Below are 27,502 nucleotides of genomic sequence, written 5' to 3' on the forward strand. Positions count from 1 at the left end.
TTTGTTTGAAAGGTTGTGATGACATTTTTTTCAACAACCACAACCTTTCCATACCATGGTTGTTGACTTCATATCAGCCCAGTTCCACTGACTTAAGGCAGTTACATAATTCTACACAAACAGAAGACCTACTTCAGCGTGATTAAAAGGAACAGATATTTTTCAGGATTTTGCAGGTCTTCTAGCTTACCGGAGTGAACAGTTTCTTGTTTTCCAAACAAATCCCTAAAAAAAAAAGAACTCCTTAAATGAAACAAAACAAAATAAAACAGTTTGGAGGACCTGGATATCTGCCAAATAGAAACACATATTGTTACATAAAGATCCTGATATTCTTCATTTAATCTCATTCTCTTTGTATTTAGCAAGATGCCTTCTTCAACTCTTGGGGAAGAATAACTAATGCATAAGTTGCATGGAACTGAGCAATATTTATGTATAAAAAGAAAGGTTAATTTAAATTAAAAAAAAGTTCTGTTAACTCATCTAAAAAAATACACCTTCATAAAGGAGATGTAATATTAAAGACTGTCAAATTGATATCTCCCTTTTAATCTCAATTGTATTACAGCTTTTATCCTCCTTCTTAAAGCCTAGTCTTTCCAAAACTGCTTAAATAATGATATTCTGATAAGCTACTATCAATAGAGATTGATCATTGCAAGAGATGTCAAGTAATGAAAAGCAGCCAAGCGTGTGGGGGAAACAGTATGATCTTCTCTAACAATCCATTGGGAGAACTAGAAAAGAGGAACCACAAATAAATAAATAATTATAATAAAAGAATAAATTATCTGCTTGTGGCTTATGAGAAGCTGACAAAAAAGGCCAGATTCTAACCTTAGATGAAAGTGCATCTCTCACATACGGGAGGTAGAAATTTCTTTAAAGGAAGACAAAACCAGTATAGTAGATATGGAAATATATAAATGTTATCCTGACTACTTATTTCAATGGGACTTTTCATATCAACATGGGAGAGAGGAACTTGGTGTCAATACTCTATTTATAGACCACTGTATCATAACCATATTTCTGTACGCATACTAGTGGATGAGTCATTATCACATTTGACATCTAGGGAAAGAAAAGAATCTACCAAAAGGGAATAAAGTCTCATTTTCAGAGATGCTAACAGACCTACCATACACATGTTGTTAACAGCCATTTCCCAACTACCCCTGAAGTAACTCAATTATGTATGCAAAGACATTTATAAAAAGAAAACTTCTATTTCCAAACACCATTTATCAAAACCCTGATAATCTCAAAATATTTTATATTATTTTACCTCTTGTTTATTTTCTAAAGAAAATGCTATTTACCTTGTTTCTTTTCTAAAGAAAATGCTATTTACTATTGAACCCCAATTGCGAGTTTTTTTTTCATTAAAGGCTTCTTATTGACACAACTTGTGAGCAATCATAGATTTTCTTAGGTCACAATAGAAACTAACTTCAGATTTATGAAATTCAGAGTTAAGGAGCCTCAGAACATTTTAAAATGTTCATCTGAAAGAAAAAAAAAAGGCTCCTTATACTTTTTAATATTACACATTAAATGATTCTGAAAGTTCCAGTATGATATGATGATTTAACAAAGACAAATTACATTTATTCATATCATAAATAAAGAAAAAAAACACATTAATTTTTACTTGCTTGATGTGTCTACTGTTTGGTGATGCCAAAATCAACTCTGCTCTGGATTAGAAAAGTGAACTTTGATACCTTTCAAACAGCCACACACTAAACACACAGTTATACATTTCACGTTGCCAAAAATAGCACTTTCCATTACTTTGCTAGAAATACGGAGAGACACTCTAAGCTACTCATTTATTGCAAACACCTGGGATTAAGTTATATTTGGCTTTGCAGGAAAAAAAAATCATATTGCTTTTCTGGGCTAGGTCACTCTTTTCTTTAAGATTAAAGCACATTTACATTTGTATTATTCCTTGCTTGCCTGCTTTGTTTTAAAATTCCAGTCTGATTTAGAAATTGAAGTTAAATCAATTGCTAACACACAATGAACTCTGCCACTGAACTAAAACCTAGGCACCTAAATCTTTTATTGTCATAACACAAAAATGGTCCATCCAGCAGGTTTTTAAAAGGATGGTTGTTGCAAGAAGAAGATGCTTCTCCTCTTTGTCTTCTCTTCAACCTTGCTATGCTTTCCCTGGAAGCAGGTTAGGGAATGGTGCTCTGCCTCTCCTCTTTTGGTAGCAAAAAGCTGTGAGATGCACTAAAGTTGTTGAATACAACTTCATGCTGGTCCAAGGTACGGATTTGCTTATCCTGGAGTTTCTCTTCTATCATCTCGAGAAAACAATTCAGCCCTTAGGGGTTGGGTGTTCCTTTGGATATTGAGCTTACTACTCAAACATAAAATCTGTTGGGTTTTCTCAGGGTTGCTACACCATGCTTTTTCATTAGGATATGTCACACACAAAATTTCCATTGCTGGGTAGGGAGGGGGAATGATTTAAAAAGAGAAACGTGTATACAAAATACAAGAACTAAGCTAAAATAAAGAGAAAACAAAAATAAAGCTTTTAAAATAGTAAAAACAAAACAAAACAAAAAACTTGACTAAACTAAATGAAATATGCAAAACAAAACAAAAAACACAAACCCACAATAGCATTAAAAAAAAGATGAAAACCAACAACATCAACAACAAAAAAGTAAGAAACCATAATAAACATTCAGTATAATTTTTTTCTTAAGCCTGAAATGAAACATAAATGCTTTATTAAGGTTGGACTACATGAACTTAGATGTCTTTTCCAACCTGAATGATTGTATGATTCTATGATTTTACAATCAAGTAGTGGGGGAAAAAGCTGGAGAAGACCAAAGTTATCACCTTTGTAGCCTGTCCTTCACTAATCACAGCATCATTACTCTAGTGCTTTCCCTAACTTTAAAAACTCCTTTAAATATCTGCTGGTGCAGTGAAAAAACAAAGAAAGAAACAAACAAAAATATAAACCAAACCAAACCAAACCAAAACCATCCCCCCAAATCCACAATTTTCTGCAATGCAAAATACACAACTTCTTTCTAAAAGAATAATGATCTTTGGTAGTATTACCAGCCTGCCCATTACTTAGCGTTGTTGTTTTAGCAGTTAAATGTATTATTGGAAAAAAATAAACATAGTCAATAAAAAGGCAGTTCTACTAACCTCATCAAAAAGAGCTTATTAATACTAGGAATTTGAGTCTTGTGATTCAGCAGTTTTTATATCTACTATATCTACTATAAGTTTACCCTGTTTTAGTTTAAAGGCATTCCCCTTTGTCCTATCCCTACACCCCCTGACAAAGAGTCCCTCCCCAGCTTTCGCGTAGGCCCCCTTTAGGTATTGGAAGGTTGCTATAAGGTCTCTCCAGAGCCTTCTCTTCTCCAAGCTGAACCACCCAACTCCCAAGAATTGATATTGTCCTAAGTCTTATTGTATGATTATTGTAACCCAGAGAGTCAGTTCCCCTCTTTTTTAATAGTATGGTCTCAAAATAACTAGTACATTTCAAAAGAGGCATGAAAAAAAATTCATCTTTCTCTCCAAAAGATAGCAGTCATGATTTTAAAAGAACATCTGGGCTTATCAGCATCACCACTGAAACAGAAATGCACATGGTCAGTCTTGATTTTTCTTTTTTTAAAGAAAATAAAAATTATATGCTCAGTTAAATGAGATGCAGCCAGCTATGAATAAAGGGTAAAAGGCTGCAAGACGTTTCCTGTATCATCACAGAAATTGTTCGTGTAATTGCAGTTTATATATTGATGAAGATAGTTAGTTACCTTTAAAAAACAAACAAACAAACAAAAAAAAAAAAACAACGACAAAACTCATTCCCTGTGACCAGAAGAAATTCTGTATTCCCGAGACAAGGTGCACATTCTAATCTTTTCCCAGCTCCAAAATGGATCAAGCCTGGGAAGGGCAAATGACTTGTTTTCTCCTCTCTTCCACTACTATACTAGCTGAGTGGAATTCTAATGCTTTACTATAGATCCAGAGCTGGATTAGTGGGTTACTGGCAACAAAACTCTTCCCCGGTTGGTAAATCTGAACACCATCTTTGTGCTTCAGATGTTCATCTGTAGAACAGATTAATGAGATCTCCCTATCTTACAAAGACTTTGTGAAAATTCTTATTTGTGAATCTGTTATATGCTCTAGCGATGTGATGCCACAGAAAAGATGAGAGAAGTCAAAGAAATCTGTCTTCAAAACAGAACTTCAATAGTGTGTGTTAAATAAAACATGAGAATTCATATTTAACAATGAGGAATACACCTACTGTTGAATAGCTGTTCATTAAGAAGGTACACTGTGATGATGAGACAGGGTTCCAAAGGGAAAAGAAATGGCATGCAACCCATATGTTAAAAACTGTATCATAAGACACAAGCATAGGAGGATTGATTTTTCCCATCTTGGAGTACTGGACATTATTAGCCTAATAATAATAATAATTATTATTATTACTATTATTTTGTGCCTTTTCTGTGTTTGTATGAATGTTTAATAGTTATTCCTGGACTCTATCAGTTATATTGAGGTACTGGGTAATCCACTAAAAAACTATATGAAGGTAAAAGGGAAGGGTGTGGATGGGAAGGTTTAAATGCTCAGATTAAAAATTCTTGCTTTTAGTTTCTCTGCTCCTTTATTTCACATTTAGGCCTCTTTCATTGAGATGTAAGTTATACCAGCAACAGCCTTCACCTAATAGCTCAATTGCATTCTTTATGAAAACCCTGATTGCATGCTCTATAAATAACTAGACAGGTATTGCTTTCTGTATCCAAGTGTTGAAGAAAAAGGATAGTAAAATCATGTTCATAAGTCAGTACTGAAGGTTTCAGGTTCACAAGAGGGACACATTTTCCAAAGCGGGCAAAGGGAGCTGTAAATAATGTCCACCTCTGCCATCCCTATCCCGTGCTCTGGATGACTGACTTGTTACGCTCCTGTGGTGTTTCTCTGGGACAGGGCAAATGCAATTCCTCTTAGCATCTTCAAGTAGCGATGCTAAAAACGTTGTTATGCAGAGTCAAATTATCAACAAAATCTTTACTATCTTCCATTAAACTGTGTTCCTAGTCTGTATTTTGGAGATTATCTACAATTTGGTTAAAGTTAGCCCCATTCAATTTCGTCATTTCTCACTTCTTTTCAGCACTGCCTTTTTATGTGCAACCTTCATCCAGGTATAGATAGAAGTTGTTAAATTCCTACAGGTTAGTTTTTGCTTAAACCTTTACTTTGTTCTTAATCCTACTTATAATGATTTTCCCCACCCACCTAAAGCAAGGAGCAAAAAACCCATACCATTTATATGTGCAATTAAACTTTAAGGTGAAAGGTTATACAAAAGTTTGGTAGCTCATTTTATTACAGAATTTCATATCCTCATAGTATGGGATTCTCTTATCCCTAGGTTACCTGAAATAAGCTTTGAGCTTTCTCTTACCAATAGAAATTTGCCTATCTCAAGAGCAATAATTTTTTTTTTTCTGATTAGAGCATTTTGATCATAATATGAAATGTCATTTCACTCCTTTTTGTATTATGCCCAATTTTCAGAGGTTTAAAACTAATAGAAAAAAAATTAAAATCTTGAAAATGATACAGCTACATTTTTGTAAAATAAAATAAGTTAAACGAATAATACATTAACACATTTTGTGCTGATAAATTAACTTGAGTGATATCAGATGCAAACGAAATCTGTTCACCTGTTAGCAGCAAATTTTGAACAACATAGTGCTATTACCCCAAGCTGCGTTACACGCACTGAAGTTTTCCATCATGGGATATGCATTACTAAGACATTATTTAAACTTGAATGATTAAAAATGCTATAGGAATGGCTGCTTAAGATGTGCTTTGTAATCTTGTAAATAATGTTCCAAGGAGCTTTGCTGTGTACAAAGATGTAATATAGAAACAGGAAACTGTACTTAAGGAGGATTAGATAGCTCAGGAAGCTTATCATGGTGGCAATGTGAGCCGTTCATCAATTACTCACCTCTTAAACTCAGTCCTGTTCAGTAGTGACTAAAAGTCATTACTGCTTAGTGACATATGAAGTGAGTTTGGGTTTTAGCCCAGATCGTAACTGGAAAGCATCCACATCATAAAAGGCAGAATTACAAATGTCTTTTAATCTGCACCCTTATTGACGGTTTTCCCAGATCTGACCTAAAGACTGAATGTGCTTCAAGAACTTAACTACTATATTAGCTGAAAAAACAGTCTCTTAATGTTAGGGTAATAGCAGGATGGAAGAACAGGGTGGGAGAATGTTCTTCTACTCATCAAGTACCTGAATTGGCTTCATACCTTATTCCTAAAATTGTTGGCTGAACATCTTTCATGATAACCAAAACAACTTAAAAATATACCTTGTGACTTGTGGCATATACCAGTATCAATTCAGGAAAGCAAAATCAAGGAACATGATATCTGCACCAGAAATCACTGTCCAGATTTTTAACTTCCAGGTTTTCAGGTTCAGCTAAGATAATGTCACATTCATCATAGCTGGATAAAACAATCTAAGTGTGATTATCCATCGTCTCTAATACTGTGGTATCATTCTGCGTTTATTATCTTTTAAATTGACTTTGCACTATGAATGACTACAACAGGTGAAAAGCAATGACAAATTAGGCTTATCTCTGCAACAATCTCTGGTACAAGATATTTTTCTGAAAAAAAATATGGATAGTTCCTTCATTGTTTTCCCAATGCAATGGGAATTTATTTATTTATTTATCCTGTCATTTTTTGTTTACCTTTTTTTTTAGCTTAATTTAGACTTGTCAGATTTAGCATACGTTTCTGGATTGATACTAGGTGAGTAGCAACCCAACTTTTCTAAATAGGAGCTGAAAACACATAAGCATTTTATAGCAAAATAAAGCTGTGTGAACTCACAGTAAGGGACATTAACAATTTTCTGTAAAAGAAGAGACATAGATTTCAGCTGAAGCTTGCCAATACTATGCCTGTTTCCCAGGAGGATAAAAGTTACTTCTCAATATAGGAAAGCATAGTAAAAAAATCATCTAGGAATAAAATTTCAGTGCAAAATAACTTGAAATAAATATTACAATTGATATTTTAATTACTTTGTAATTAAAAAAATAAGTCAAGTGTAAGAGCTGCTGGGTTGTAAGCCTAAAATAACTATTTTAAAATGAGAAGGAAAATGCTTTTACTAAGAAATTGAAGATACACCACATGCTATTGTGAAGGCATATAAAAACTAAGAAACTGTAACGTTTCAGCATCTCAAGAATTCTTTGGCTGTAAAATTTAGACTGTATTCTACTAAATTTGTTGTGGGCATATTTCAGTTTTTTGTCTCCAAAATACTTTACAGTTTTCCAAAGTAGCTTTCAAATTGTTTCTGGAAACTTTCCTTCCATCTATTACTAAAACAATGGGGTCTGAGAAAACATAGGAGTCATTAAAAATTGCTTATACTAGATTGGAATGGTTTCCACTTAGACCCTTGATTTACTTTACTCCAGAGTTTAACAGAAGTCAACAGTAGAGGCAATGATCAATCCACATAAATTGTGTATTAACTATTTAAACACAGACACATTAATCAGATAAAAGACATAAGCATTTAGTTTTTATCATATTAGTTTTTAGGCACTGCAGAAATTAAGAGTCACGACCGAATCCTGCATATATGTATTGACATAATCCGTTTTGCAGCACTGTGAAATGTAATTACTAAAAAACTAAATTAGATGTTTCTACAAAGATCTAGAGTTGACTTGTTTGGGCTTTTGCCCCTCCCTTTCTCTTTGAAAGTTCTGTGTGAAGACAACACATTTATAACCAATTCTTATTATGATAACAGGTCAATCAAGGAAGAACAGTGTGAAAAGTGGTCTGACCTTCAGTTAATCCTGCTAGATCGTAACCTAGCTGGCCTTTCTCAATGTGGTATACTTTACTTCTGTCTTGTTGTACTTTATTATAGGCCACATATCACTCCACATAGTTCCGTTGCAGAGTATCACAAATGCTTTGGCAAGTAATTCATGTTCCTCTGGTAAAAGTTATTCAGATATCCAACGTTTTAATGACGTGTACTATTAGTTTAAAAATTAGGCATAGTGCTCTCAGTGAAAGAACAATCAAAGCAATCATCCGGCACAACGATACAGATGTTAGGGTTAAGACCTCCACACTGGTTATTCAGCCAAGAAAACAGGTTACTAAATTCCACAGAATTGCTTTTGCCTTCTGAGCGATTTATCTTGGGTTATATCAATGACTGGTTTGAATGAAACTAAGTCAGGGGAGTTTTTCTGATGATCAAGCTCAGGAATTTAAAAAGATGCTTTGAAAATGGTGAGTGCTTAGACTGGCTTGAACAGCTCTCTGAAAAAAATGGCATGAAGACTCCCAGACAACTAGAAGAAAAACCAAGAGTTTAAAATATTCATGGTCATCTCTGCTACCAGGTGAGTCCCATGTGGCTCCTACATTTGCCATCACTATTTTCTAACTGTGATGAAAAGAAAACAGAAAGAAAGAAAGAAAGAAAGAAAGAAAGAAAGAAAGAAAGAAAGAAAGAAAGAAAGAAAGAAAGAAAGAAAGAAAGAAAGAAAGAAAGAAAGAAAGAAAGGAGCTATCGAGGGAAGCAATGGCACAGTATCCTTCCCTCTGTATGTGCAAATCAAGTATAGACATCTTTCTAGGTTATAAGTTTCAATCAAAGAAATTTGGTGAGTCAGTAGAAAAGAACTAAATGTATTACTGACGTCTTTTTTTAAACAGGAAGTCAGATTATATACAACACTATAAAATCAGAGAAAAAATAGAAAAATTTAATGCAGTATTATTTTACCAATTTCTACAAAAAGCAAAACATACTTTAAAGAAAAAGCACATAGCATGTAGATCATTGCTTCCTCATCTGCAGTTTGTTTTAAATATTATTTATTTTTGAAGTCCCTGCTTTGTATTTATCCACAAAGAGGGTTTGAATCAAAATATTTACTTTGTTCAGCTCTACAATGGACTGGCAATATAATCCAAATGTGAGATTACTCTTCAATCTCTGTTTCTTTCACTAAGAAAGTGAAATCTCACTTTTTTTTTTTTCCTAACAGTTTTTTGACATTTTTATTTAAACTTATTCTGTTGGGGATGATCAGCATGCTATGGTTCACCTTACATAAAGCCTACAGTAATGAAAGTTTCTGAAGACTGATGTTTCTATGAATTATACCAGCAGAAATTCAACTCTAAATAACTCTGGTTATTGCAATGTAGTGAGATTGCAATATTTTCCTGATTTCATTTAAAAGAGCTAGGGGTTACAATTTCTGTTCTAGATTTCACAGATTATTTTTTCCTTGTCCAACATTAGACATAGCAAGAAAACACTGTTATTTAGGCAAGGAAAGCCTAATCATTATCATCTTCAAAATCTGTCATCACTTAATAATGTCATATCTTGCTTCTGTTGTATTCTTGCTTTATTTTTAGTGAAAAGTTCCTTGGTTCTTCTAGACTGACTTTTAAAAGTTATTTTTAATTCAGTTTCAAAATATGCATTGACTTTAAATGATATATTTTTTTCCTTCTCTTGAACATCTCACAGCATCACAGAATAGCTGAGGTTGGAAGGGATGTCTGAAGGTCATCTGATCCAACACCCCACTCAGACTGGGTCACCTAGAGCTGGTTGCCCAGGACCACATACAGGTGGCTTCTGAGTATCTCAGGATATTCAGAACTTCTCTCGGCAACCTCTTACAGCTCCATCACCCACACAGCGAAACTGTTTTCTGATGTTCAGCAGGAACCTCCTGTATTCCAGTGCCCATTGCCTCTTGTCCTGTCACTAGGCATCACTGAAAAGATTGGCTCCATCTATCTTGCACTCTCCCTTCAGGTGTTTAAAGACATTCATGAGATCCCCCCTGAGCCTCCTCTTCTACAAGCTGAACAATCCCAGCTCTCTCACCCTTACCTCACAGGAGAATTGCTCCACTCCTGTAATCATCTTCGTGGCCCTTTGCTAGACTTTCTCCAGTAGCTCTCTCTCTCTCTTGTGCTGGAGAGCTATGGAACTACTCTATTGATATAGAATTCTACCAAACCTTTTAAGGTATTTCAAAGACAAGTTTGAAATAAGACTAAGAAACATTGGGATTTATTCCTACTCATTTTTTTCAAATTAACTAACATCAGATGGTAACATTTTCTTGACATAACTTGATCCTAATACACAACAGAAGACCACGGCAGAGAGGCAGTTAAGTTTTTTCAGCTTGCAGGGCATTCTCATAATGAAGATACCCAGTGTGTGCCAGACTACAACTTCTGGGACGTTTTTACACTTGAACCATTCATCTGTGATTGTTCCACAAAGGGTTAAGAACTGGTTAGTAGTCTTACTACCGTTAACAAAATAATAAACAACCTTTTCCAAAAATGGTGTTGAATTAGTGTGTCTTCACACAGCTTGCATGCAAGTCTACAGGGGGCTCCAAAACTCTTTGCAGTGATCTGTTTTGGATTAAATTAGTGTAATGCAATTTACAGCAAAAAATAATTTCTGAAAATATCCATTTCTTTTCCTATACTTAATCAGGAATGAAGGAATGAAGGAAGGGAGGAAGGAAGAAAAGGATAATATTCAATTCATTCATTCATCATTTCTTTTTCCATTTTAGACTGCAAGATTATTTCATCTGCTCTCATATGAATTATAATTAATAGCATTAATAAGGTGCTTAGCCTACATTGAAACAAAATTAATGTTATTAGCCTGAGAATAACTCTCTAAGGCATGTCACATGCAGTGACATTGTAACTGTGAATGCTTTAAACATTGCATTCTGTTAAACACATATCAGTATGCAAAAGCAGTAGAAATATGTGGTCTCAAAGCTTATTCAGATACTTTTGTATTTAGTATTTTTGACGTGGACTGTAATTATACCCTTCAATACTGGTTTAACTAGTCAAAAACATGAAACATTCAATGGAGTATTTTATTCATTTTTTTCAATGTTTTTTTTTTTTCTTCTAGCATGGAGATTAATTGAATTAGTGTCCAATTATAAAACTGATTTTAAATAAATAAACAGATAAAAAGGGAGAATTGTCTTTTATTTAGGATTCTCAGTCCAAGTGGACTACTCTGTCTTACTTTTAGAAAAGATGTTGCTTTTCCTCTTCTAAATGGCAGCTAAAGCCTTCTTTTGGATTCTAGTTGATCTCTCAAATCAGGGACACTATTTACTGGTGTCTATTTAATTTCATGGTCCAATTTGACCTAACTTTTTCTTCACTGGTATCTGACAATCATAACTTTTGCTCTGTTCTCTCTCTCTTTTTTTTTTTTTTTTCATTTTAGTCATCCTCAAAGGACTGATATTTGCCACTCAAAAAAGATTATACATTGGAAGTTTCTTTTAGAATTGAATTGAGGTTGGTGGTTTTTTATATTTTTTTTTCCTGGGAAGTGTAAACTTTTTTGATGTTATACTATAGTGCAGTTTTCCATACATTCATTTTCTTCTTCTTATGATTGTGTTGTCTTTAATGCAAGGATTTTGTAGCATATTGTTATATCTGGGATATTTTTTCCTGTTCCTTTTGCAAATTACATTTCTCTATACATAAATACTCATTTCTGTTCAACAAATGATAAAATCTTTCTTTGTAGAAATCTTATAGTTTTCACTTTTTCAGCTTTTCCAGGCAATTTTGTTTGACTTTCCTAGTAACATCTTAAGAGGCACTCCAAGAAAACACTGGTTACTGGCATCAGTAGTACAGTGAATAAATCTACTTTGTCTGACATAGTTGATTCATTAAGACTGGAATTTTCAGTGGAGGTTAATGGAAATAAGTGCTCCCTTCAAATGAAAAAAAAAAAAAAAAGGCTATATTATTCCTTCAGTCTCCTTTGGAAATGTCAGACATAACTGTCTTGCATCATTTTAATAATGGAGGAGAAAGTAACAGAGGAACTAAACACATTTGCTCCCTCCTGGAGCCAATATGCAATCTGTCAACAGAGGAGTCTTACAAGACATAAGCCACACCAAGTAGCGAGACCCTCAGCTGAGACAAAATTTGATATTTGTACACTAGTTTATGACAGCTGAGGATCTGTTTCCTGATTAAACTAGCCCCGCTGGCCCTGATGCTCCTGTAATGAATTATAAAGGACAACACATAAAGAAACTCATGTTTCTCCTCTATTGAGCATGTTCGAAATTCTTACGCTATTGCTACTAGATTTTTATCTCTGATTTATCCCAAGCTTTTTAAATATGTTAGTGTCCTGCTGTTTGACAGTTTGTTTAACACATCTCCTAAAAGCCTGTGGTCATCCTGGAACAGAGAAGTGACTTGCAATCTGTTACTACCTTTGCATCATTAGATAGTCTCAAAGAGCGGCAGGGTGGCTGCCTTGGTTTCCAACTTGTTTAAACCCCAGAGCTACTCTCCTGAAGGAGGCAACAAAACCCAGTGACAGCAGTAAACAATCAATTAAGCTGAAACAATCTTACTACATTGGAAAAGAAAACGAAATAGAAAAATCAAACCTAGACAGTGAAAACAGCTAATGGTCAGTAGTTTACTACAGTGCAGGTGCAAACAGAAATGCCAGGACACTTGCATACATTTACCCAGTGCAAGCACTGGACTTACTAAATGCTGGTGGCCACTAACAGACGTGATAGATTCAGTGTGTAATACAACTTTAATTAAATCTACTTTCTCTATACAAAATCAGACATACAAAAGATTTTTTTTTCTACTCAGTCCCCCACACTGAAAGCCCTTCCTTTTATGTGTGTCACAGTTTTTCACAAGGCTTTTCCCCATTTGTTCATTTTTCCAAACACTGCACTAAATACATTACAAATCGCTAAATGTACTGTGCAGTCTTTTGTCCCCTGTAAGCAAGAACTCTTGTTCTGCAGCTGAAACTCTTCATGCAAAGAAATATACACAAGGTTTTACCATACACGCTTGCATAGTTCAAAAATACGTATGTGTCAACGCTGAATTTCTGAAGATAGCCACTTTGCACTGGGTTGTACTAAGAACAGAATGAACTTGGGCTATGTGGGAAGGAGGAATGTAAGCTGGTCTTTGGCTCCTACTACTGCTCTTTTCCAAAACAATTATTTTCAAATATGAAGTGTTAGTTGTTTTCACAACTGGAATCAGAGTCATTTTGATATGTCCAAAGATAAGGGAAGCCTGCTGAAAGATGTAACGAATGACTGCTCTCAAGCCTCAGAGAGAACATTAAAACTAACTGTTCTCCATGAAGATAAGTGAACCTCACCTGAGTGATTTCACAGATTGAGAGAACTTGCCAAAAATAACGAGCTTTTGTTAATAGTTAAATATAGTAGTTAAATAGTTAAATAGTCAAATAGTTGTTAATACTGAATATTGCATTCATTTAATTTAAGAATATTTTGTTATTAGTATCATACCTGCAGAGGCCAGCAGGCCTCCATAAGCTCATGGGTTGGACTCAACTCACTCTACCTTAAATGTCCACAGTTAAGGTATATATATATCTATCTCCTAAGTCCATACAGGCTACCTTTATAGTCAAAGAAATGAGTAGGCATTTTTAGGACACTTTTGATCACATAGTGTATACCACAAGAGGTCAGATTATTGTGCTTCTTAAATGACTGTTTCTTTCCCCCAAGTGTAAGGCGCAAGTATGTCACATATATTACAGACATCCAAATTGCAAAAGTCTGTGTTTGGAGGACATGAATGAATTACCTTCATTAAAGTTAGACGCACATGCAACATACCTACACTCCAGTCCATTTCCTCCACTGCATCTCCATATAAACCATGCTTGCTTTTTCCTCTAAACATGTTTGAAGCATATAGAGCTGTATGGACATGAAGATAAGACAGGAGAAGAAGAAACGGTGTATCAGTGTTCCTGGAGAAAAACAAAACAATGACAAAAGCAAATAACAAACATATTTTTAGTGTATTTTATAATAAAAGTTCTAAGCAGAAACTTTTCAGCCCTAGAGCTCAAAAAGAGGAAAAGGAATACAACATAGGATAACGTAACTGATCATAGGATAATCTTGAACACACACATGCAAACACATACACACGCACACACAAAGTGTGTGTGCACACTCTTAAGTGCACACTGAATTGAAAGCAAAAATACACAGTAAAATTTAACCAATTAGTTTGCTATATATGTTGAAAGAGGACTTATTTAAAACCAGGAACCTAGCAGGTTCTGGCTACAAGCATCTCCATTCATTTTACAAGTACATATTTAAAAGCCCTAATACAATTGCTATTCAAAAACATACACCTATAGGTATATGCGTGAAATATAATTACTTTCCTCACAAGGTCATAAGGGAAGTGATCAACTAATTAGACTATTATGAGGACCAGGGCTAAGCACACCATAGTATTACTGACTGTGCCAAACCAAGTATACTAGCACTTTTTCTCCTTTTCTCTCTCGGTCCTCTCACTAAGATTTATGACAAAATCTTCTGTCATTTATAGTGGTGTTTGCATGCATACAATCGGCACATAACACTACAAATATGTTGCATCTGTATATGCTTTATCAAGGCATAAATAATCTTAAAATGCACACTAATATAAAGAAATATTTTCCTCTCACAGTAATGAACAGTCTCCATTGTTTTCAGCCTACTTCTTGAACTGAGACAAAAAAAAAAGTGCAATAAATAGACTCTCTGTAAATTTTGCTGTTCATGTGATCTGTCAACATGATATTTATGATCGGTTCCAGCAGGCTGTGAAAGCAAAGCTCAAATAAGAACATTTCCTTATGCATTATTTATAGAACTTTACTTAAAAGTGTGCAGTACTAGCCGAATTTACTGCTATATGCTCTAACGGCATTTGTTGTACATTACACATACTGTAAATTTCAGTTGAATGACAAGAGCACTATCCAGAAAACTTGTCTGGATCTCACCTTAAGGCACACAGCTAATTACAGAGTATTTTTGGTTTTATTGACCATTTTTTCCCTTGCCACCTTTGTGGTGGATAATACATGTTATTCATGTCAACATCAAAGAGAAACTATATATTTCCTCATGCAGTTGATTTATACATCTTTTAAAGGGATGGAAAAACAATACAGATATGCATGTGCAAACTGTTTCTTTAAAGTGAAAAAAAAATAAACTTCTAGCCATCAAGAACCTGAAAACAAAGTCTTTTAATAAAAGAGATTGACATGTCATCAATACTTGACTCTCAAGAAAAATTAAGCAGGATTAATATAGTACATTTATGATCCATTTTTCCTCTCATTGGTTGGATCTATTTTTGTGCAAGTTGCATGGTTAAAACTTTCTTTTTTTTTACTAGCAAAGGCAGCAGTGAGTAAACACAAAACAGGAAAATTTTATCGCGATTACTCACTTGATAGCTGTATTTCTGACTTGAATTTTTTTTCCATAAAAAGTTTCTACTTTTCAAAAATAAAAAAGACCAGGCAATCACAGAATAAATAGAATATTTTTCCTGTGAAAAATGGGGGAAAAAAAAAGAATATTTGAATTCCCTTCATATACTTGTCCATATATCCTGTATTATCTTAATATTGGTAAACATGAACAATTATAAAGCACAGATTCACAAAAATAAAGAAAAGCAAGTATTTTTCATAAAAGATACATTTAACATGAGATTGTATTTGTTGCTACTTGATATACATGGAAACCTTTCACCACTGTAGCAACAAATAATACAGGAGACTCTGAGTCAATTAAAAAGACCAAAAATGTCAGCATTTCAAGTCAAAAAGATGTATACTTATAAATTTAATATTTAATATACATATAAATATAACACTGACCTTTTATTAAAGAACATTTCTGCAAGGCAGCTGATTTATTTTTTTACAACCATGCATTTGTTACTGCATGAGATTATCTTCAGCTTTTTCCTTAAACACAGTTCACTGAATTGAGAGTAATGCATAATCCTAGGGTAAAATACCATAAAAATATACTTTGTACTCATAATAGTACATGCACAATTCACTTTTCATGAAAACTGTCTTGTTCTAATGTCACAGAGATAATGCATACTTGCTATCTGTATTGCTAAAGGAGAGTATCAAATGCTATTTTCAAGAGATAATTCTTTTTTATTATTATTATTATTTTTATGGAACTCATACAAAGATCAAACTTTCATGAAGAGGCATCTAATCAATGACTGATATAGAAAGGCACTAAATCATTCTCTTCTTTGCAACCCAAATTGACAGGTTTTGATTGACAGCTTGCTGTCAGGTGGAGAAGTCTCACCTATTAATATCCTATAAAAGATCACAGGCAGCTATTTATCTCCTGCCAAAACTCCTTGAGGAGAATTATAACAGACTACTTTTACTGTGACCTTGAAAACGGAATGACAATATCAGCTAGTAGGTAGGAGAGAAATTTGACATTAACAGCTTCTCTCTCCCGAACCACTTCAGTAAACAGCTCTTTCAAAAATGTATTGCCACTATTTTACACACTTCAAACACAGGGAACTTCAGTTTCAAAAGATCTCAGGCTCACTTACCCAAACCTACCAAGCAATTTTTATCCTAACACAAATCACACAGTCTTTTCAATTTACTGAGTAGCCAGAAGGATTACATGCATCTGATATATGACATTCTTTAATGTATACTTAACTGATCTTGACTCCTCTGCATTGTATAGTACTAGATTCTTCTTATTTAGGGTGAGGAGATTTTACATGACTCAAAGATTTAGTTCAGGCTTGAGCTGTAAAAAAACAGCTTTAAAGTGGATGAAAGAACAAATTACATCTAATCAGAAGTCACCCTTCACACACAAGTCCATAACTTTTTCCTGATATTTTGCTCTAAATATTTGCTCCACTGAAAATGTCTTGGGTAAAGGAAAAACTCCTTTGAAAATTCCTTGTTTGATTTCCTGAGTGCTGATATCCATCCAAGACCACTGCAGTAGAGCAGCAGGAGAAGGTCAGGATTGCTGGCCTGTGGTTGTCAAATCAAAGGGATATTTCCAGTATGACTCAATACTGGAAACTAGGTGGGAACATGGCATGACAGTGCTCCATTCTAATTGTTCACATTAAATTCTACATTAACCTTTAATACGATGGACAAGTACGATCTTTCTGAACAACGTTTTTTTGCTAGATGTGAAATCATTCTCAAATTTCATCACAAAGTATACACATTTTTAACCCATTAGACTACTACAGACCTTATACCAGTGTACCAGTGAAGGTACTATGATTCACAGCAGCTGACTATGAAAGCAGAGTACTTGGCTTTTCCTGAACAAGGCAAACACTGTACTTCGTTAAAATTTGGTTGATTTCAGAAATCTAACTTCAGTACAACCTGCCAACTGCCTAATCTTAACACCTAGTGATGCATGGAAAAACTCTAAAAGACAGTCTGCTAGAGTAGAAGAAAATAAATCTACATATGGTTTGTAACAGTGTTTCAAGCACTGAAATAGAATAGCTAATAACTAAATAAAAAAGTATTAACTGGCATCACAAACTTTTGAATATTATGGCTATGTAATCTGTGATGGAAAAGTAAATCTGCATGAAAATTGCTCAATAATGTCTTCACCATAGTTTTCAATTATAAACTTATAGTGTAAATGCTTTTTCCAGAACTTAGACTTCATTAGGATTTTAAAAAACAAAATATTATTAATTGCAATCAGCTATCTGAATTTGTTAGAGAGAGATTCTGTAATATAATATGGTATTTTTGTCTTGCTAGTATCTAAGATGTTAAAAACAGGTCTCTGGCATTTTCTAATTTGGATTGTTGGTGCAACCGGTCATCTATTAAAGGACATGTTGAAGAGACATGAGTGACAACCACATCAAACTTAAAAATAAATAATTAGCATCCATTTGATTTTCAGGTATACTGCAATGTCTAGAGAGTATTCAGATAGGTTTAAAATATGTACACACACTTGTTCATGGGAAAAATTAATTAGTGTTAACATACAGTGAGCTGACCTGCCCTCTACAATTAGGGTGAGCAACTAAATTTGTATTTGTTTTCTCTAGATCTAACACATGTAATTGCATATGTTCTTCTGCAGTATCATTTTTTGAGCATTAAACATTGCATTTGCTATCTTTCAGTCTACCTAGGAGCAAAAGAAAATAGTAATACACATATACTGGACTAAGGAAGAACAAATACAATATCAGCTTTCCAAAAAACGGACCAAAGAAAAGTAAGTATAACAGTGCATATGCTGTAAAGAAATTCTAAGAAGGATTGAAAAATAACAAATTAATGATTATATGTATGTTAAGAAGTCATACAGCCAGCAGTATGACAGAAATAACTAGCAAAGAGGATGTCAGGAAATCCATTGCCTGAGCTCTGAAGAACTTGCAAAGGTTATATAGGTAATAGCTATAATAAACTTACATGGATAAAATATATGTTTTATGCTGTATGCTGTATTTGTTATACACATAACTACATATATGTATAAATTATAGAAAGGCTACAGAGGAAGTACAAGTGCTTCTGATGATGGGAACTTCATCACATACTCATTATAAAGATAATTAACCAATTAAAACATGCATAATAGTTGATGAGTTTTAGTTGGATGATAGAATGTATTAAGAACCAGAAACAGTGGATGACTTAATTCTTCAACTTCACGATTCTTTAAACTATAGTATACTTGTGCACATAGGTTACTGCTGTTCAGGACTGAAATTGCTACTTATCATATTACTGAAACAAAAGAAGCTGAAGCTTCTGCTGAGCTGAATAAGTGGCTAAAAGAGGTTTGCTCACAGAAAGAAGTAGAACTGCAAGAATAATGTGGAGCAACCATAGCTCCCAAAAACATGGTGGTCCTTTGCTTTTGATTGCTGTCTGTCTGTCTGCTGTTACAACCTGGTTGCTTCTTGACTGCCATTCCCATACAAACAGCCAAAGTCAGAAGATTAGTCACAAAAGCAATGGTCTGCTGGTGCACTGGAGTTGACAAGTATAAACTGTCAGAACCAGTGTGTCAAAGCAAATATTGATTTTGTTGCTCACACTATTACATGGGGCAGATCAGTTCACTGTATATTAATCTAATTACTCTTTTCCCCAGGAGCAAGTTTTATGGCCATATACTTTGCATGTGAAGTCACTACAGGGCACAGTTAAGATTGCTTGGATGCCCAAATTGCTTTTCAATACCTTAATATGTTTGGGTATTTTTTAATTTAACATGGACTCTAAATTGTCTGGGTTATAATTCTCAATATAATTGCAACATTCCTGTAATGAAGTTTATTGTAAATTACCAATATATGCTATTAACCTTCACTTCAATTTTACATAACTGATGTCTGGAAAGTACTCTGAGAACTGGGGCCAAGTGCACAGATAATGTAAAACCTCAACCTCCAGCTGAGTCAACAGAGCTATGCTGACTCAGATCTTATGTTGTTTTGCTGGCTCTAAACACTAAGTTACACAATAACAGTGTATGCATTATGAAAATTAATAAAATTAATAGAGTTACTTTTATTAGAGTTATTACTTTTATTAGAGTTATTACCAGTGTAATAGTATTCTAGCATTCATTCCCAATCTTGAACTCACCTGTTTTGGGGCTATCATTTTATTGACGTTAAACTGAAATCATTGAACAATTCAGAGATGTCCAAAACATTATGAATGACTATAGAAACATTATACACTTATAAACAAAGGGGGAATTTGCCAACATATAGTCAATGTGCTCAAAAGACCTTTTAAATCATCAAATGCTTGGTCACTAAGCAAATAACCTCTCAAAAAATTCCAAAAGGGTGTGTGCATGTGCTTGTGTGCTTCTGTAGTGAACGAAGTATTTAACTGTTAAATTAGTTAGAATGTAGATGAGAAGGTTTCTTTATCACCATTGACAAGAGGAAATAATGATGCTTTAGTTTAATTATAAATACTCATGATAATGTTGATTGTTGTGAAGACTTACTTAAAGAAATTTGATTTAAAAAACATTTTATTTTGGTATCATGAGTAGAGATGGCCAAATCAAATATTTATAATGAGAGAAATGAAAGAAAAATTGCAGTAAGAGATCAAGATATCAGATAAGCATTTTTTCTTGCTATCAGTCTTGACGACTACTGCATGCAGTCATTAAATCTAGAAAAAATAGCCCCTAATTAATTGGTATAAATTTTAATTCAGCAATAATACCATGTGAATGCATTCACAGTTACTACTGGGTATGTAGTTTTCATCATTTAATGCATGCACTAAATCAGGGATGAAGAGCAGTTTCTTATTCCAGAAAACTCATAAATTACAGCTCTGCATTGCGCTTTCATATAACAAAGTCACATTGCAAAATTCTTTTCATATTCTTGTTTAGATGATATTCCAAAGATTTAAAGTCCTAAAAAATGTTAAAAATTTAATAAGTATTTTAAAACATTTTTTCTGAAACACGTAAACATTGATAGTTTTTTAATTTTTATAGAGAAAATAATGACATACCTAACAATAAAACTACAGAGATGGAGACAAAGCAGGAAGTGATGTTTTTACCCCACGCATACATACTACCCATTGGGAAACAGTCACTTTCACTAAAAAAGATTAACTTCAGTCATCCTTTAAAGAAAAAAATGATAATATATCATGGCATATTTCTCTTGCCCACTAGTTCACATATTCTATTTTTTAGGAAGCACTGTCATTGTAAAATGCCAGCATTAACTCGTAACACAGTTAGAAACCCACCTTCCTATAAACTGTACAGCTTCTGTTGTCAATCTCTGAGTAAGATTCTCATAGGATAATGGCTGCTGGATAATCTGATGGTCCCTCATTAAGAAGCAGTTCAGGTGTCGAAAATGATAAAAGAAAAAAATCAAAACCACAAGTGAAATAGCTGTTATTAACAGGCAGTAGCCCAGTGCTTGGAAAGGTACTTTGAGGAGGCCAACATAATGCACTACTGCCAAAGAGACCAGGGTGACTCCAAGGATTTGGACTGGGATGACAAGGTATTTCTGAACCCCTTTTAAAAATACGCTGCCTTGGCCAGGTTTGCAGTCTCTAAGATTGGTCACGGTGAGCCCATAAAAGTAATCAAATCCATGACTGAGGGGGTGGTGACAGAAGTCATTACTGCTTTCACAGTTCATCCCAAGATGCCATTTTCCTATAAAGAGAGGAGGACAGGGAGCATTTCTGTAGTTAAATCATCAAACTTACAATGTGCGCTACTCCAAATATGAAACTGTCACTATCTGACTGATACCCTCACCTCCCCAGCCCCAGCATTTATTGTGTGGATCCCTATTTTCTATATAACCTTTCTTAGGTTATAGAAGACTCATCAAAGACTTTGTTTCATGTCCGCTCTTCTTTTTAGTTAGAAATAGTTTGGCAGAGCTCCTGATGGAGACCATTAAATTCTGAGTGGGCTAGCAGGTCACTGAAGAGCAGCAGAGCTCTAACACAGCTTTGAAAATGAAGCCTTTGTGCATGTGTAGTTAAGTAGTCATAAGAAAATAGTGTTTTGTAGTGGCTGCTGTTTTCTGAGGAAGAGTCAATGTGGAGCTATGAAATATCTTTTCTGAAATTTATCTGGCAAGTCATTCACTTAAAAACAAACAAACAAACAAACAAAAAACAGTAACATAGGAAATAAAACAAGAATAATGAAATTACCAAGACATTTACTATGTAAATGATTGCATGATTGCAAAGTCTCTGAAATTGCACTCTCCCTCACCATATATATATATATATATACGCACACTTTCATATATGAAAAAAATGGTAACGAGTGAATTGCCAGCAAATACTGCCTCTCACAGCAGTTTGTCTCATTAGGAAATTATTCTAATTCTGCAATGATGCTGGACACTGACACAAGGAAATAGTGAGTTTGATTCTCATTATAGTGGCATAATCTGTGTTCATGCTGATTAAAATAAGTATTTAGATAATTCATTCTGTGACTCAAGTACAACCCCTTACCATATGCTTATGCACTGATTAACACAATGGACCTAACTGTTTCGTAGCTGTTATTTAAATTCTAATGCAAAATGGAGAAAAATTCGAATTCAGTTATGCTTCTAACTATACCTTATGGTTATAGCAATACTCTGGTATCAGCAACGAAATGTGTTGAATATTTGACAAAACTTTCAGTGTCACCTTCGATAAAATAGGTAATTTATATTGCTGCGCCAAATTTTATCTATTCTTTCTACTTTAAATAACTAAATATGTGCAGTGTTAAGTCAGGGCATGTGATATTGGAAGAACTAAAAAACCCAAACCCAGTAAGCCCTCAACCCTACTTCTAGATACGCTTGGTAGAAAATACGTGAAAGAAATAAAGCACATACAGAAATCTCCCCCTTCGCTAACCATCCCAGCAAAAGCTCTTATGCATTTATAAGAAAAGAGTTTTGATGCAGGCAGTTCTGGGCATCTCCTGGGCCTAAAGAGAAGCACTTCTACCTTTGACAGTGACAAATGAAGGGTCAGCAGTATCAAGGAGGGTGAAGATGAGGTTTAGTTCTGATTTTTTTAATCAGTATACAGCACGTGGGCTCAATATCATTATTTCTCTTTCACAAAAGGCAAAACTAAGGTATGACATGGGAATGACATTTGCCGAAGTTCACTCATCATCAGAAATTTACCTAACTGTCTTTATGAAATAATTGTAAAGCCAGATGTCTAGCGAGTTCAGCATCAAACTATTCTCACAAGGTTGGATGAATAAAATAAATATAGTGGCTTGCAACCATGAATGTACAGGAAGTCTTAAAGATTTTAATTTTTAATTTCCTGTTTTTATTTGTCAAATTCAAAGCATGTATAAGTAGGGAAAAAAAATATGAGATAGAAACCTAAACAAATAAAATACATTTTCAAGGTCATTTATTATGATACAAATAATATTGTTTAAACTGGAGCTCAATAAAACTAGACATTGCAAGCCAGGACAGAAGAATCTTGCACAACACATTAAGGACAGGGGACAATATAATATAGGACCTATTTTTACCAAAAGGTTTTTAGCAAGCACAACAAATTCTTCAATATCAAGATGAACTTATGCTTCAGAAAAAGATTTGCTTAGAAGCAACTTAAGATAAACAGAGGAGAGAGCAGACTAACTGGGCCTGGAATGGAAGCATGTGTTCAAATTATACTAGCAATTGTGACTGAAGGACACAAATGCCATTTTTAAAAGGCTGATTTGATTTGAGTGTTTTGATAGGTCCCATGCTACTCTGAAAAAGCAAGTGATGATTGGGTCCACAATACATTTATTTTGCTTCTCTGACTTCATTTATCATCTTTGCCATCCTTGTTACAATGTTCTCACATCTCTCCTAAAGTCAAGCTACGTAGTTTGGATGTTTCAGACAAGCATTAGACAAATTTCAACAGATTCTACCAAGCTTCTGAGAGAAACTTATGCTGCTAATTGCACATTATGAGTACCTTACTTGTTTGAGACCTATGCTTTTTTCACTCACCTTCTGTCACTATTAACACATCTGCAGAGCACAGGTAATGCAATGAAAGACAAACAGACATGAGAGGAAGTCCTTTTCAGCTAAGAAACCTCATCTGGAACTCAGTTATCAGAATTACTCAGAATTCAGAACACCGGGCAGGATGCAATAATCCATGTTTTCCCTCTACTTTTCCCTCAGACAGTTGAAAAGAACAGTCTGAAGATTGAGTTGTATATGCTGGTAATCTTTCTTTTTGTACAGTTTTGTGCTCTTCAGATAAATAAGATACAAGATGCAGACCAAGATGCAAACAAAAATATTTTATGTGCTCAAATGTATTTAAATTAAATACATAGCAGTAGTGATAATATGAAGTATACATGCATACATTATTAATATGATAAGATTTTAAGTTGCTCTGTTAAAAACAGAGCTCCATTAATTCTACTGAATAGGTTCAGACAGTCTTGTATTTCTCACTACTGTGATAGTGTGTCCAAATATTACAACATCTCATTCTGGAGGAAAGGTACAAAACCCAATTTATCAATTAATGTTTTAACTTTGAAGATAAGCTATATAGGTGGATTCTGAATTTCTTTGGATGCTAGACAACACATTGAATAACAACTGTAGTTATGTATAGCTGTAGATAAAACAATATCAATGTGTTTATAGCAGTAGTTAAAACAATACCCATCTACTTTCAGTGCAATTTTTGGATTATGAGTAGCTATTTCCCACAAACATAATAATTTTTTGTTACTATCCAGGATCCTTAACTGGTGAGATAGTAGAAATTCAATGTATCTGCACTTTTTGAGAAAACTTGGTTTTGTTGCAGATCTTCTGAATTCGTCTGCTCCTGCCAGATCTATTGGATGTCACCTTCTGTGTGTCACAGGGGAAAAGCAATGAGGTGAAAAAGAGTATGCATAAAATAGATTTATAGCTAAAATATATTTAGGGATGTATCAAGCATGAGGAAACATATTCAGAGCAGGAAAAAAATTAATAATAGAAAGGAAAATGCCTTTAGAAAGGGAAAAAAACATCCTTAGAGAGTAAAGAGGAGAGAAACTTGGTGAAGAAGTGATGGTACAGGTCTGAGGAATAGAAAGGCTTCAAATTATCCTTATGCCAATCCATCACCAGAGCAGGATTTGACAATTAATTGTTTGGGAACTGCTGAGTTAGACTGAACAAAGCAAAGACTCCCTGACCTAGAATAAAATGATGTGATAAGAATGCCAGCAGAGACAGAAAATGGGCTGGTTGGGAATCAGAGTCTGCCTATCTAGTCTTCAAATCTACATATCTTTTCTTTTTGTCATTTACATATGCTTATCCTTAATTTTAATACTCTTCTTGATTTTTTGGAAGCGTTCATTATACTCTAAGGGTATGGCAATATTACATCTTATGGTTTCATAGCTATCATTCAGGCCACTTGGAAGAACTGTTCGTTAAACATCATGGAGATAACTTCTGGAGGTCTAAGTGGCAAGCTGTCATACTGCAGTGACAGTAGTTAAAAAAAGAACATTAACTAGGTCAGCACCCCCAAATGAGTTGCATTACAGTGCTTGTTACAACTGTAAAAATGTGTTTTTTTTCAGTCTTCTTTAATTGAATATGGATCAATAGGAGCTAACTCCATCATGAACATGACAAAATATATATTTTTTTCTACTATGGTTCAAATATACATGCACTAATTATATTTCTGTTAAGATATTCTGCTTTTCTGTTTTGAATCTGTGAGGACATGAAGGTATTTTATACCTTCTAAGACCAGGGTATAGCTAAGTAGGATTTTTAGTTAGGAACATCAACATTGAATTGTCTACATAATATTGATATTTTTAAAATACTGGCATGAATGGCTAGCCTTGCTAAACAGTCAGAGTTTTAAACAAAAATTACGCCCCAAATTACAAGCTTTTGATGCTTTCAAAAATCACACTGGGCGCGTCCATCTTCTATACGAATGTAGTAACATTCCTTTATGATGTTCTCTAACCAACTATTTCCAGGCAATTCCAGTAAAGATATGTTCATTATGTAATATTAACTGTATTTCACAAAAATCTGCTAAAATGTAAGCAATGTGGAATAAGCCAGTGGCAAAATTAGGAAAAAATACAAGAAAAATTATTAGAGTTTTGAATATACATGGCAATGTGCTCAATTTTGTGTTAGAAATGTAAACTTCTTATTATGCTGTGGAGAAAAAAAAATAATGCAGACCTTTAATAGTCTATATGGAAAAATAATGTTCTTTTGATTCAAATGAATGAAAAAAATGCTATGTATTTTTGCAATCTTACCTATTAGAGCTGTTGCATAACCTCTTTGCTTCAGGAGTTTTGAAAATGTTATTTCTTCAGAAGGAAGTCCCCCAGAAGAAGCAGAAAATAAGAAGACACCAACTCGTGAGAAGGCAGCCATTCCTAAATATAATGAAAATGAATGAGACTTAGATGATAGAGTGAAACAGTTTTCATTCATTCTTTCTGCATGCACATTTTTGCTGTAAGTGGTATCCCTTAAATGACGTATTACTAGCAGTCATTGTGAAATGCAAGTGGGAGATACTATCATCCTTTTAGTGAGTAAAGTCTTTCCTGTATTTTCACCAGAAATTGAAAAGTGGAGAAAAAGAAAATACTCTGGGTGTAACTGTGGGGGCAGCCATCACATAAAGAGCTGCAAGCCTTTCTGTAGGTATTCTAAAGTATAAAATAACTGGAAGAAACTGAGCTAGCATAACTTATTTTTCCTGTACACAGGAAAAGGATTGGAGCTGAGGACTAAGCGACAGTACTCCCAAATTCTACTCCCAAAACTCCCACTTTCCTCATATGTGTTTTTCTACATGATCTTAAGTTTATTTGAGAGAAGTCAGTTGAAGGAGGGCAGTTTTACAGCTAGGCACATAAATATCATGAGGTCAGAAAAGAGGAAGAGAGTCTGACTCTGGACTCAGCTAGGACATTCAGCTTTGATCGGAAAGGACCAGTGCTCCATGAACCAGTGCACGAACACACACAATTAGTCAATACAGTCCTGAGTGCATTAAAGCAGCATCAGGCATCAGCTAGCACAACATCTAAATAAAGCAGAGTAATTTCTACACACTGTGAGTCTGAGAAACATAAACCTGAGTTTACAGGCTATTCTCAGGATGGGGAACTTGAGAGCTCAGGTTCATGAAAATTAGATCACTAGGATTCCAGATGAGAGTTGGCTGAGTACAGACAGACAGAACACAAGGTATCTATGCAAATCTGCGGAGATGTATCTTCGGGAAGTCTGAATTATGCAACTTGGATGATTACAGTGCCAAAGTTACATGACTGATGTAGACAACCAGAATCTTCCCTCAGGTATCCATTGTGGTTAGAAGAAAAAAAGACTTGTTAGACTAGTTTATTAAAGAGATCTCAACCTACCTTTCAAATGCTGACTACAATTTTTCATCCCAGCCAGCAGTCAGTTTTATTGATCAACGGTTTAGGCAGCTTTAGTAAGCTATACATATCTATACTTCATTTCAAGGTATACTTTGATCTTTCATAACTGAAATCAATATAATTCCTTTAAGTTACAAGAAGCAAAGTACTGAACCATTTTTTTTTTTCACCACTACTTTTCTCTGAGCTTGCATCTCATCAAATACTACATTTTGGAATATTCTTCTGTAGTTTTAGGAGTTTTACATTTCTATCTTCTTTTCCCATACTGTGATTCTAGTACCTTCTACAATAATTCTGTACTAGTTCTTCACTGGTGTTTGAAAACAGTCTGTATTTAGCAATTTCATAATTTAAGACGAAGTTCAATTTTCCACATACATGGAAATGATTAGTAT

General features: G+C 34.3%; 1 protein-coding gene across 31 annotated transcripts in view; it reads right to left on the bottom strand.

Moving 5' to 3' along the window:
• Nucleotides 1-27,502, bottom strand: part of STS (steroid sulfatase) — a 118,711-nt gene that overhangs the window by 60,627 nt on the left and 30,582 nt on the right. For 30 of the 31 annotated variants that reach the window (XM_066982561.1, XM_066982546.1, XM_066982502.1 and 27 more), the window contains 3 exons: nt 25,959-26,081; nt 20,876-21,299; nt 13,869-14,005 (listed from right to left, as the gene is read on the bottom strand). In XM_066982561.1, the coding sequence (XP_066838662.1) occupies nt 13,869-14,005; nt 20,876-21,299; nt 25,959-26,081 (684 nt within the window). The remainder of the gene's footprint in view (nt 1-13,868; nt 14,006-20,875; nt 21,300-25,958; nt 26,082-27,502) is intronic. The other variant, XM_066982582.1, reaches the window with a different exon arrangement.

This window comes from Anser cygnoides, chromosome 1, assembly GCF_040182565.1.
Source record: "Anser cygnoides isolate HZ-2024a breed goose chromosome 1, Taihu_goose_T2T_genome, whole genome shotgun sequence".
Taxonomy (NCBI): Eukaryota; Metazoa; Chordata; class Aves; order Anseriformes; family Anatidae; genus Anser; species Anser cygnoides.